This window comes from Pseudophryne corroboree, chromosome 1, assembly GCF_028390025.1.
Source record: "Pseudophryne corroboree isolate aPseCor3 chromosome 1, aPseCor3.hap2, whole genome shotgun sequence".
NCBI lineage: Eukaryota > Metazoa > Chordata > Amphibia > Anura > Myobatrachidae > Pseudophryne > Pseudophryne corroboree.
This window is the reverse complement of record NC_086444.1, coordinates 128130522-128144422: the sequence shown is the minus strand read 5'-3', so window position 1 is coordinate 128144422 and position 13901 is coordinate 128130522. Positions and strand designations below refer to the sequence as shown.

Sequence of the window (13901 nt, the reverse complement as noted above, 5' to 3'; positions counted from 1 at the left end):
CCGGGTACTCCGGTTTCCTCCCACAATCCAAAAATATACTGGTAGGTCAATTGGCTCCTGACAAAAAATTAACCATAGTGTGTAAGTGTGTGTATGTACATGTGTTTAGAGCAGACTAGATGGGCCAAGTGGTCTTTATCTGCTGTCAAATTCTATGTTTCTATCATATGTTTCTCTGACGTCCTAGTGGATGCTGGGGACTCCGTAAGGACCATGGGAAATAGCGGCTCCGCAGGAGACTGGGCACAGCTAAGAAAGATTTAGGACTACCTGGTGTGCACTGGCTCCTCCCACTATGACCCTCCTCCAGACTTCAGTTAGAATCCTGTGCCCGGCTGAGCTGGATGCACACTAGGGGCTCTCCTGAGCTCCTAGAGAGAAAGTATATTTTAGTTTTTTTATTTTACAGTGAGATCTGCTGGCAACAGACTCACTGCAGCGAGGGACTAAGGGGAGAAGAAGCGAACCTACCTAACTGGTGGTAGCTTGGGCTTCTTAGGCTACTGGACACCATTAGCTCCAGAGGGATCGACCGCATGGAACCGGCCATTGGTGTTCGGTCCCGGAGCCGCGCCGCCGGCCCCCTTACAGAGCCAGAAGCAAGAAGAATCCGGACAATCGGCGGCAGAAGACATCAGTCTTCACCAAGGTAGCAAACAGCACTGCAGCTGTGCGCCATTGCTCCTCATACACACTTCACACTCCGGTCACTGAGGGTGCAGGGCGCTGGGGGGGGGGGCGCCCTGAGAAGCAATAAATACACCTTAGCTGGCAAATATATCACAATATATAGCCCCAGAGGCTATATATGTGATAAATACCCCTGCCAGAATCCATAAAAAAGCGGGAGAAAAGTCCGCGAAAAAGGGGCGGAGCTATCTCCCTCAGCACACTGGCGCCATTTTCTCTTCACAGTGCAGCTGGAAGACAGCTCCCCAGGCTCTCCCCTGTAGTTTTCAGGCTCAAAAGGTTAAAAAGAGAGGGGGGGGGGGGCACTAAATTTAGGCGCAATATTGTTTATACAAGCAGCTATTGGGGGAAAAATCACTCAGTTATAGTGTTAATCCCTGCATTATATAGCGCTCTGGTGTGTGCTGGCATACTCTCTCTCTGTCTCCCCAAAGGACTTTGTGGGGTCCTGTCCTCAGTCAGAGCATTCCCTGTGTGTGTGCTGTGTGTCGGTACGGCTGTGTCGACATGTGGCATGAGGAAGGTTACGTGGAGGTGGAGCAGAGGCCGATAAATGGGATGTCGTCCCCTTTGGGGCCGACACCAGAGTGGATGGATAGGTGGAAGGTATTAAACGACAATGTCAACTCCTTACAAGGCTGGATGACGTAAAACAGCTGTGGGACAGCCGGCTTCTCAGCCCGCGCCTGCCCAGGCGTCTCAAAGGCCATCAGGGGCTCAAAAAAGCGCCCGTTACCTCAGATGGCAGACACAGATGTCGACACGGAGTCTGACTCCAGTGTCGACGAGGTTGAGACATATACACAATCCACTAGGAGCATCCGTTACATGATCTCGGCAATAAAAAATGTGTTACGCATTTCTGACATGAACCCAAGTACCACATAAAAGGGGTTTTATTTTTGGGGAGAAAAAGCAGCCAGTGTTTTGTTCCCCCATCAGATGAATGAATGAAGTGTGTAAAGTAGCGTGGGTTCCCCCAATAAGAAACTGGTCATTTCTAAAAAGTTACTGATGGCGTACCCTTTCCCGCCAGAGGATAGGTCACGTTGGGAGATATCCCTTAGGGTGGATAAGGCGCTCACACGTTTGTCAAAAAAGGTGGCACTGCCGTCTTAGGATACGGCCACCTTGAAGGAGCCTGCTGATAAAAAGCAGGAGAGTATCCTGAAGTCTGTATATACACACTCAGGTTATATACTGAGACCTGCAATCGCCTCAGCATAAATAGTGCTGCTGCAGCGTGGTCTGATACCCAGTAAGATAATATTAATACTCTAAGACAGGGAAAATAGTTTGCTAACATAGAGCATATTAAAGACGTCGTCTTATATATAAAGGATGCACAGAGGGATATTTGCCGGCTGGCATCCAGAATTAATGCAATGTCCATTCTGCCAGGAGGGTATTAGAAACCCGGCAGTGGACAGGTGATGCTGCCTATAAAAGGCACATGGAGATTCTGCCTTATAAGGGTGAGGGATTGTTTGGGGATGGTCTCTGGGACCTCGTATCCACAGCAACAGCTGGGAAGAAAAAAATTTTTTTTTTACTTCAGGTTTCCTCACAGCCTAAGAAAGCACCGTATTTTCAGGTACAGTCCTTTCGGCTTCAGAAAAGCAAGCGGGTCAAAGGCGCTTCCTTTCTGCACAGAGACAAGGGAAGAAGGAAAAAGCTGCACCAGCAGCCAGTTCCCAGGATCAAAAATCTTCCCCCGCTTCCTCTGAGTCCACCGCTTGACGTTGGGGCTCCACAGGTGGAGACAGGTGCGGTAGGGGCGCGTCTCGGGAACTTCAGGGACCAGTGGGTTTGCCCACAGGTGGATCCCTAGGTTCTGCAAATAGTATCACAGGGATACAGGCTGGAGTTCGAGGCGGCTCCCCCTCGCCGTTACCTCACCTCAGCCTTGCCTGCTGCCCTCGGAGAAAGGTAGTACTGGCGGCAATTCACAAGCTGCACTTCCAGCAGGTGAAATCTAGGTACCCCTCCTTCAACAAGGCCGGGGTTACTATTCCAAAATGTTGTGGTACCGAAACCAGACGGTTCGGTGAGACCCATTCTAAGATTGAAAGCCTTGAACACTTATATACGAAGGTTCAAGTTCGAACTGGAATCGCTCAGGGCGATTATTGCAAGCCTGGAGAATTTCATGGTATCACTGGACATCAAGGATGCTTACCTGCATGTCCCTATTTACCCTCTTCACCAGGAGTACCTCAAAATTGTGGTACAGAATTGTCATTACCAATTCCAGACGTTGCCGTTGGTCTGTCCCCGGCACCGAGGTATTTACCAAGGTAATGGCCGAAATAATTATCCCGTACTTGGACGATCTCCTTATAAAGGCGAGGTCCAGGGAGCAGTTGTTCGGCGGAGTAGCACTATCTCGGGAAGTGCTACAACAGCACGGCTGAATTCTGAATATTCCAAAGTCGCAGCTGGTTCCTACGACGCGTCTACTGTTCCCGAGTATGGTTCTGGACACAGAACAGGATAAAAAGGGTTTCTCCTGGAGGAGAAGTCCAAGGAGTTGTCGTCTCTAGACAGAGACCTCCTAATACGTATACAGGTGTCGGTGCATCAATGCACGCGAGCCCTGGGAAGGATGGTAGCTTCTTACGAAGAAATTCCATTCGCCAGGTCCCATACAAGGATTTTCCAGTGGGATCTGTTGGACATGTGGTCCGGGTCGCATCTTCAGATGCATCGACGGATGACCCTGTCTCCAAGGGCCAGGGTGTCGTTGTTGTGGTGGCTGCAGAGTGCTCATCTTCTAGGGGGCCGCAGATTCGGCATACAGGACTGGGTCCTGGTGACCACGGATGCCAGCCTTTGAGGCTGGGGGGCAGTCACACAGGGAAGAAACTTCCAAGGCTATGGAAAAGTCAGGAGACTTACCTACACATAAATATTCTGGAACTAAGGGCCATTTACAATGCCCTAAGTCAGGCTAGACCCCTGCTTCAACACCGGCCGGTGCTGATCCAGTCAGACAACATCACGGCGGTCGCTCATGTACACGACAGGGCGGCACAAGAAGCAGGATGGCGATGGCAGAAGCCACAAGGATTCTCCGATGGGCGGAAAATCATGTGTTAGCACTGTCAGCAGTGTTCATTCCCGGAGTGGACACCTGAGAAGCAGACTTTCTCAGAAGACACGACCTCCACCCGGGAGAGTGGGGACTTCATCCAGAAGTCTTCCAAATGATTGTACACCGTTGGGAAAGGCCACAGGTGGACATGATGGCGTCCCGCCTCAACTAAAAGTTACAAAGATATTGCGCCAGGTCAAGGACCCTCGGGCGATAGCTGTGGACGCTCTGGTAACACCGTGGGTGTACCAGTCGGTGTATGTGTTCCCTTCTCTGCCTCTCTTACCCAGGGTAATGAGAATAATAAGAAGGAGAGGAGTAAGAACTATACTCATTGTTCCGGGTTGGCCAAGAAGAGCTTGGTAACCAGAACTCCAAGAAATGATCTCAGAGGACCTATGGCCTCTGCCGCTCAGACAGGACCTGCTGCAGCAGGGGGCCTGTCTGTTTCAAGACGTACCGCGGCTGCGTTGACGGCATGGCGGTTGAACGCCGGATCCTGAAGGAAAAGGGAATTCCGGAGGAAGTTATCCCTACGCTATTTAAAGCTAGGAAAGAAGTGAACGCTAACCATTATCACCGCATATGGCGAAAATATGTTGCGTACTGTGAGGCCAGGAAGGCCCCAAAGGAGAAATTTCAGCTAGGTCGATTTCTGCACTTCCTACAGTCAGAGGTGACTATGGGCCTACAATTGGGTTCCATTAAGGTCCAGATTTCGGCTCTAACGATTTTCTTCCAAAATGTAACTGGCTTCACTGCCTGAAGTTCAGACATTTGTCAAGGGAGCGCTGCATATTCAGCCTCCTTTTGTGCCTCCAGTGGCACCGTGGGACCTCAACGTGGTGTTGGGTTTCCTAAAGTCACATTGGTTTGAGCCACTCAAAACCGTGGATTTAAAATATCTCATGTGGAAAGTGGTCATGCTTTTGGCCTTGGCTTCGGCAAGGCGGGTGTCAGAATTGGCGGCTTTGTCATGTAAAAGCCCCTATTTGATTTTCCATATGGATAGGGCAGAATTGAGGACTCGTCCCCAGTTTCTTCCTAAGGTGGTATCAGCTTTTCACTTGAACCAACCTATCGTGGTGCCTGCGGCTACTAGGGACTTGGAGGACTCCAAGTTACTGGACGTAGTCGGGGGCCTTGAAAATTTATGTTTCCAGGACGGCTGGAGTCAGGAAGACTGACTCGCTATTTATCCTGTATGCACCAAACAAGATGGGTGCTCCTGCTTCAAAGCAGACTATTGCTCGCTGGATTTGTAGCACAATTCAGCTTGCGCATTCTGTGACTGGCCTGCCGCAGCCTAAATCTGTAAAAGCCCATTCCACGAGGAAAGTGGGCTCTTCTTGGGCGGCTGCCCGAGGAGTCTCGGCTTTACAACTTTGCCGAGCTGCTACTTGGTCAGGGGCAAACACGTTTGCAAAATTCTACAAATTTGATACCCTGGCTGAGGAGGACCTTGAGTTCTCTCATTCGGTGCTGCAGAGTCATCCGCACTCTCCCGCCCGTTTGGGAGCTTTGGTATAATCCCCATGGTCCTTACGGAGTCCCCAGCATCCACTAGGACGTCAGAGAAAATAAGATTTTACTCACCGGTAAATCTATTTCTCGTAGTCCGTAGTGGATGCTGGGCACCCGTCCCAAGTGCGGACTGTCTGCAATACTTGTATATAGTTATTGTTAACTACAAGTGTTATTGTTGAGCCATCTTTTGAGAGGCTCTGTTGTGTTCATACTGTTAACTGGGTATATTATCACGGGTTATACGGTGTGATTGGTGTGGCTGGTATGAGTCTTACCCGGGATTCAAAATCCTTCCTTATTGTGTCAGCTCTTCCGGGCACAGTATCCTTACTAAGGTCTGGAGGAGGGTCATAGTGGGAGAAGCCAGTGCACACCAGGTAGTCCTAAATCTTTCTTAGCTGTGCCCAGTCTCCTGCGGAGCCGCTATTCCCCATGGTCCTTACGGAGTCCCCAGCATCCACTACGGACTACGAGAAATAGATTTACCGGTGAGTAAAATCTTTTTTTTTTTAACGTTTTATATACATTTTATTTACATTTACGGCTACTGCTTGCATGTTTCTTCTACGGTTATTTTAGATAAAGTATCCGGGGGCTGACATGGACACCACGCTTCAGCCCACCTTCGTCCAACCCCAGGAAATACTTGAATATCAGAAGCTGAGCAAACCTCAAGATCCGGTGAAAGTTGCATTGGAGGATATTATAAATAACCAACAGATGTCATCCAAGGAGAAGAAGAAGAAATTAAAGCAGGTTATAATTATTTATATTCTTCCATCTGTCTCTGTAGAAATGAGGATGCATTTAGACTGCTGGTGCTTAGACTTCTACATGATGTATTGAGCGTTGTCAGAGACTTCCATTTGTGACCTGCAGATGTCGCCCTGTCTATCTTTTTTTTTTTTTCTATTGCTTTTTTGTGTTTGAGTATAATCCAATTGTTAGTCACGTTTATAGTATTTTATAGTATCTTGCTGAAAATATTCTTCTTTCCTTAGTCGTTAGGGACCTATTAAGTATCACTAATGAGCCTGTTACACATGCGGAAATGCTCGTTCCCGCAGAGCATACATTCTGCATATCCTCAGTTGAATGTTCCTTAACATAGAAAGCAGACTGTGAATATTCATACATAAAAATAGTGCTCTGTGCTACATAATTGCCATTAGTTACATGCAGCTGTGTATATAGTTTCTGTCTTTAGCTGGGTGAGGTTGTTTTTTTTTTCCTCTGACGTCCTAGTGGATGCTGGGAACTCCGTAAGGACCATGGGGAATAGCGGCTCCGCAGGAGACTGGGCACATCTAAAGAAAGCTTTAGGACTATCTGGTGTGCACTGGCTCCTCCCCCTATGACCCTCCTCCATGCCTCAGTTAGATTTTTGTGCCCGACCGAGCAGGGTGCAATCTAGGAGCTCTCCTGAGCTTCTTAGAAAAAGTTAGTTTTAGGTTTTTTATTTTCAGTGAGACCTGCTGGCAACAGGCTCACTGCATCGAGGGACTAAGGGGAGAAGAAGCGAACCTGCCTGCTTGCAGCCAGCTTGGGCTTCTTAGGCTACTGGACACCATTAGCTCCAGAGGGACCGAACACAGGCCCAGCCTCGGAGTCCGGTCCCAGAGCCGCGCCGCCGGCCCCCTTACAGAGCCAGAAGCAAGAAGAGGTCCGGAAAATCGGCGGCAGAAGACATCAGTCTTCACCAAGGTAGCGCACAGCACTGCAGCTGTGCGCCATTGCTCCTCATGCACCACACGCTCCGGTCACTGATGGGTGCAGGGCGCTGGGGGGGGGGGGCGCCCTGAGCAGCAATATAAACCCCTTGGCTGGCTAAATTACATCACATATAACCCCCAGGGCTATATGGATGTATATTAACCCCTGCCAGATTCCATAAAAATGCGGGAGAAAAGTCAGCGAAAAAGGGGCGGAGCCTATCTCCTCAGCACACTGGCGCCATTTTCCCCTCACAGCTCCGTTGGAGGGAAGCTCCCTGGCTCTCCCCTGCAGTTAATACACTACAGAAAGGGTTAAAAAGAGAGGGGGGGGGGCACAATTTAGGCGCAGTATACAACATATATGCAGCTATAAGGGAAAACACTTTTTTATAGGTGCTATCCCTGTGATATATAGCGCCCTGGTGTGTGCTGGCATACTCTCCCTCTGTCTCCCCAAAGGGCTTTGTGGGGTCCTGTCCTCTATCAGAGCATTCCCTGTGTGTCGGTACGGCTGTGTCGACAGGTATGTGGAGGATAATGAAGTGGAGGCGGAGCGAATGCCTGTAAATATGTTGTCACCCCCTGCGGGGTCGACACCGGTGTGGTTGAACTTATGGAAGGATTACGTGAAATTGTCAACTCCTTACATAAAAGGCTGACGACACGGAACAGCCGGCTACTCAGCTTGTGCCTGTTCCAGCGTCTCAAATGTCATGGGGGGCTCTAAAATCGCCCGCTACCTCAGATAACAGACACAGATGTCGACACGGATACTGACTCCAGTGTTGACATCGATGAGACTGGTGTACCCTCCAAATAGGTCCACCCGTTACAGGATTGAGACAATGAAAAATGTATTACACATTTATGATTATACCCCAGGTACCACATAAAAGGGTATTGTGTTTGGTGAGAGAAAACTATTAGTAGTTTTTCCTGCATCTGAGAAATTAAATGAGGTGTGTGAGGAAGAGTGGTCTTCCCCCGGTAAGAAATTGATAATTTCTACAACGGTTATTGGCAGCGTACCCTTTCCCGCAGAGGATAGGTCACGCGGGGAAACACCCCATAGGGTAGATACAGCGCTTACACGCTTATCAGAAAAGGTGGCACTACCGTCTTCGGGTACGGCCGCCCTGAAGGAACCTGCTGATAGAAAGCAGGAGGTTACCCTATAAGATATGGTCACACACTAGGGCATTATATTGCGACCAGCCGTTGCTTCGGCATGGATGTGCAATGCTCCCGCTGCGTGGTCAGATTCCCTGTCGGAAAATAACTATGGATAAGGGACAATATTTTGCTGAAAATAGAGCATATAAAAGACGTGGTCTTATACATGCGTGATGCACAGAGGGATATTTGCCGGCTGGCATCAAAAATAAGCGCTAGGTCCATTGCCGCCAGACGGGGGTTATGGACTTGGCAATGGTCAGGCGATGCCGACTCGAATCGGCACATGGAAGTTGCCCTATAAAGGGGTAAAACTGTTTGGGGATAGTTTTTCAGACCTCGTTTCCACAGCTACTGCTGGGAAATATTTTTTTTTGCCACAGGATACCCCACAACAAAAGAAAGCACCGTATCATCAAGTACAGTCCTTTCGGCCCCAGAAAAACAAGTGGGCTAGAGGCTCATCCTTTCTGCCGAGAGGCAAAGGTAGAGGAAAAAAGCTGCAACACACAGCTAGTTCCCAAGAGCAGAAGTCCTCCCTGCGTCCGGTAGGTCCACAGCATGGTGCTGGGGCTGCTCAGGCGGACCCGGGTACGGTGGGGGCCCGTCTCAGATATTTCAGCGGACAGTGGGCTCTCTCACATGGATCCCTGGGTCCTTCAAGTAGTATCTCAGGGGTACAGGCTGGAGTTCGAGACGTTCTTCCCCCCGCCGTTTCCTAAAATCTGCCTTACCGGCACCTCCCTCTGCCAGGGAGACGGTGTTGGTGGATATTCAACACTATAATCACAACAAGTGATTGTCAAGGTGCCCCTCCTTCAGCAAGGAAGGGGTTACTATTCCACAGTGGTTGTGGTACCGCAACGGTTCGGTGAGACCCATCTTGAAATTAAAATACTTGAACTTTTATATCAGAAGATTCAAGTTCAAGATGGAATCGCTCAGGGCGCTTATTACGAGCCTGGACGAGGGGGATTACAGGGTCTCCCTGGACATCAAGGATGCGTACCTGCATGTCCCCATTCCCCCCCCCCCCCCCCTCACCAGGAGTACCTCAGATATGTGGTACAGGACTGTCACTATCAGTTCCAGACGCGGCCGTTGGAGTTGTCCACGGCACCGAAGGTTTTTACTTAGGTAATGGCCGAAGTGATGATACTCCTTCGCAAGAAGGAAGTTTTTATTATCCCGTACTTGGACGATCTCCTGATAAAGGCGAGGTCCAAAGAACAGTTGGTAGTGGGGGTAGCACTCTCTCGGGAAGTGCTACAACAGCACGACTGGATTCTCAATATTCCAAAGTCACAGCTGGTCCCGACGACACGTCTTCTGTTCCTGGGAATGTTTCTGAACGCAGACCAGAAAAGAGTGTTTCTTCCAGTGGAAAAAGCCGAGGAGTTGTCATCTCTAGTCAGAGACATCCTAAAACCAGGACAGGTGTCGGTACATCAATGCACACGAGTCCTGGGAAAAATGGTAGCTTCGTACGAAGCATAATTCCATTCGGAAGGCTCCACGCAAGGACGTTCCAGTGGGACCTGTGGGACTAATGGTCCGGGTCCCATGTACAGATACAACAGCGGATAACCCTGTCAGCAAGAAACAGGGTGTCGCTGCTGTGGTGGCTGCAGAGGGCTCATCTACTAGTGGGCCGCAGATTCGGAATACAGGACTGGGTCCTGGTGACCACAGATGCCAGCCTTCGGGGCTGGGGTGCAGTCACACAGGGAAGAAATTTCCAAGGAGATTTCGCTTCACATAAATATTCTGCAGCTAAGGGCCATTTACAATGCCCTAAGACAAGCAAGGCCCCTGCTTCAGAACCAGCCGGTACTGATCCAATCAGACGACATCACGGCGGTCGCCCATGTACACAGACAGGGCGGCACAAGAAGCAGGATGGCGATGGCAGAAGCCACAAGGATTCTCTGATGGGCGACCTACACCCAGGAGAATGGGGACTTCATCCAGAAGTTTTCCAAATGCGGGTAAACCGTTGGGAATGACCACGGGTGGACATGATGGCGTCCCGCCTCAACAAGAAGTTGAAAAGATATTGCGTTAGGTTAAGGGACCCTCAGGCGATCGCTGGGGACGCTCTAGTGACACCGTGGGTGTACCAGTCTGTTTATGTGTCTCCTCCTCTACCTCTCATACCCAAGGTACTGAGAATAATAAGAAGGCGAGGAGTGAAAACCATACTCGGGGTTCCGGATTGGCCATGAAGAGCTTGGTACCTGGAACTTCAAGAGATGCTGGCAGAGGACCCTTGGCCTCTGCCGCTCAGACAAGACCTGCTGCAGCAGGGACCCTGTCTGTTCCAAGACTTACCGCGGCTGCGTTTGACGGCATGGCGGTAGAACACCGGATCCTAAAGGAAAAGGGTATTCCGAAGGAAGTCATCCCTACCCTGATCATAGCCAGGAAGGATGTCACCGCAAGACATTATCGCCGCGTTTGGCGAAAATTTGTTGCTTGGTGGGAGGCCATGAAGGCCCCGACGGAGGAATTTCAACTATGTCGATTCCTGCACTTCCTGCAAGCAGGGGTGACGTTTGGGCCTCAAATTGGGGTCCATCAAGGTCCAGATTTCGGCTCTGTCGATTTTCTTCCAGAAAGAACTGGCTTCACTGCCTGAAGTTCAGACTTTGGTTAAAGGAGTACTACATATTCAGCCTCCTTTTGTGCCTCCTGTGGCACTTTTTGGATCTCAACGTGGTGTTGGATTTCCTAATGTCGCATTGGTTGAGCCACTTAAAACCATGGAGCTAAAGTATCTCGCGTGGAAAGTGGTCATGCTGTTGGCCTTGGCCTTGGCCAGGCGTGTGTCAGAATTGGCGGCTTTGTCATGTAAAAGGCCTTATCTGATTTTCTGTATGGATAGGGCAGAGTTGAGGACTCGTCCTCAGTTTCTCCCGAAGGTGGTCTCAGGTTTTCACTTGAACCAACCTATTGTGGTGCCTGCGGCTACTGGGGACTTGGAGGATTCCAAGTTGCTGGACGTAGTCAGAGCCCTGTAAATTTTATTTTTCCAGGACGGCTGGAGTCAGGAAAACTGACTCGCTGTTTATCCTAATGGCACCCAACAAGCTGGGTGCTCCTGCTTCTAAGCAGTCTATTGCGCGCTGGATTTGTAGCACTATTCAGCTGGCGCATTCTGCGGTAGGATTACCGCAGCCTAAATCAATAAAAGCCCATTCCACAAGGACGGTGGGCTCATCTTGGGCGGCTGCCCGAGGGGTCTCGGCTTTACAACTTTGCCGAGCAGCTACTTGGTCAGGGGCAAACACGTTTGCAAAATTCTACGAATTTGATACCCTGACTGAGGAGGACCTGGAGTTCTCTCATTCGGTGCTGCAGAGTCATCCGCACTCTCCCGCCCGTTTGGGAGCTTTGGTATAATCCCCATGGTCCTTACGGAGTTCCCAGCATCCACTAGGACGTCAGAGAAAATAAGAATTTACTTACCGATAATTCTATTTCTCGTAGTCCGTAGTGGATGCTGGGCGCCCATCCCAAGTGCGGATTGTCTGCAATACTTGTACATAGTTATTGTTAACTAATCGGGTTCTTGTTGTGAGCCATCTATTCAGAGGCTCCTCTGTTATCATGCTGTTAACTGGGTTTCATATCACAAGTTGTACGGTGTGATTGGTGTGGCTGGTATGAGTCTTACCCGGGATTCAAAATCCTTCCTTATTGTGTACGCTCGTCCGGGCACAGTATCCTAACTGAGGCTTGGAGGAGGGTCATAGGGGGAGGAGCCAGTGCACACCAGATAGTCCTAAAGCTTTCTTTAGATGTGCCCAGTCTCCTGCGGAGCCGCTATTCCCCATGGTCCTTACGGAGTTCCCAGCATCCACTACGGACTACGAGAAATAGAATTATCGGTAAGTAAATTCTTATTTTTTTTTTTTTAGACCTTCAGATGCACTTTTTTCTTTTGTAAGAAAACAAAAGCAAACAGGAGATTGTTGCAGAGTGAGAAGCAGTGTTCTCCTCATTTCAGCTGCTCTATACCGCCTCCATTACCAACACCCACACTGAGCCCTTGGCTGATGGCCTTTATACATAATGCATGAAGCTGGTACCCCCAGATGCCACCCTTTCCCCTTAACACTTTGTTAAAGGTCTCCTCCTGAACTGGCATACCTCTTCTATTACTAGGGGAAAGCAGGGCATATATTGGGAGAAAATATTTCTGTACACTACACATAATGAGCATGGCTTATCTCTATGTAAACTATTGAATTGGAATTTGTGCAGTTATTATACATTATAATCCAAATACTTGTAATGTAAAAAATATTGTTCTTCATTTTAATTAAGCATTTGTAATCTGAGGGCTTAAAGTTAAACTGGGACAAGTGGTACAGGGAAAAACATCTGTTCTGTACGATCAATGTCCCCTCTATTAGCACACAAGCTAGATATTATAATCATTATTTTTAGCAAATGTTTCCATACACATGCTTTTTTGTATCTTGTGCACTGCTCAATAAGATCTGCTTGAGTATTATACTGATATAATGGCACCTGGGATAATGATTGATTATGTGTTCTATTGACATTATATCTCTTTCATTTTCTTTCTTCAGTTCCAGAGATCCCATCCTCAGGTCTACAAGGAACGGTTTCCTACCCCAGAGAGTGAATCTGCATTATTCCCAGAGAAAACGGGACTAAGAGCTCAGCTTTCATTTTTCACTCTTAAACGACCCTTCCAGTCATTTCAGAGGACACGAAGCTTTCGGATGTAATGGGGACTTGTCTCTGATTAAAACCCAAAGCATAGGAGATGGTTTACAGATAAAAAGGAAAGAAAAATAACCACTTAAGCTGTACGCTAGATGCCAAGCCGCAAGACACAAGATATTCTCTAATGACCACTTATCAGTATTTGTTTGAATATCGTACTATATTTTTTTTTTAGATGAAAATGGGTCAATTGCTAACCTGAACTGGCATATTGTTATGCACATAACGTTTTCAAGGTTCTCACCTGTGGTTTGAAAGATTTGCCACGGAGTGAAAAATACTTGAGCAATACACCAGGGGTACATTTCAGAATTTACATGACTTTAGTCCTTGATGTTAAATCTTGTACATACTTGAATTTTTTTAATACACTGGATGACAGCTAATGAATTGACATATCCGTCTTGAATGTCTGTATAATATTTGTCTCTAAATGTCAGCGATGTCATTAGACGTGCTTTTGAGTGATGCGACTGTCATTTTTGTGATTTGTTAATTATATTATGACAGCTTTTTTTTCAAATATTAACTGAAAAACATTGTATTACGGTTTAATGGTAAGCGTTTTTCACGCCGCAGATCAGAGGTGTCACTCATCTTATTGTTAAGCTATGCGAGGTCTTATTTTCACACTAAAAGAAACCTGGAACATAGGCTGTGCATATACTGGCCATCTCAGCAGCAGCGTCACATTGCAAGCTTTCTAAGCAAGCTAAAAATAGAACCTGGATAAAATGAAGAGTTATTTCTCTAACGTCCTAGTGGATGCTGGGAACTCCGTAAGGACCATGGGGAATAGAGGGCTCCGAAGGAGGCTGGGCACTCTAGAAAGATCTTAGACTACCTGGTGTGCACTGGCTCCTCCCACTATGACCCTCCTCCAAGCCTCAGTTAGATTTCGTGCCCGGCCGAGGTTGGATGCACACTAGGGGCTCTCCTGAGCT

General features: G+C 48.4%; 1 protein-coding gene across 1 annotated transcript in view; it reads left to right on the top strand.

Moving 5' to 3' along the window:
• The window catches only part of DEPDC1B (DEP domain containing 1B), a 179981-nt gene extending 166483 nt beyond the window's left edge, over nucleotides 1-13498 (top strand). Inside the window, exons 10-11 of the mRNA XM_063962849.1 lie at nucleotides 5891-6067; nucleotides 12798-13498. Coding sequence (XP_063818919.1) covers nucleotides 5891-6067; nucleotides 12798-12959 — 339 coding nt within the window. The 3' untranslated portion in view covers nucleotides 12960-13498. The remainder of the gene's footprint in view (nucleotides 1-5890; nucleotides 6068-12797) is intronic.
• Nucleotides 13499-13901: the final 403 nt, after the last annotated feature.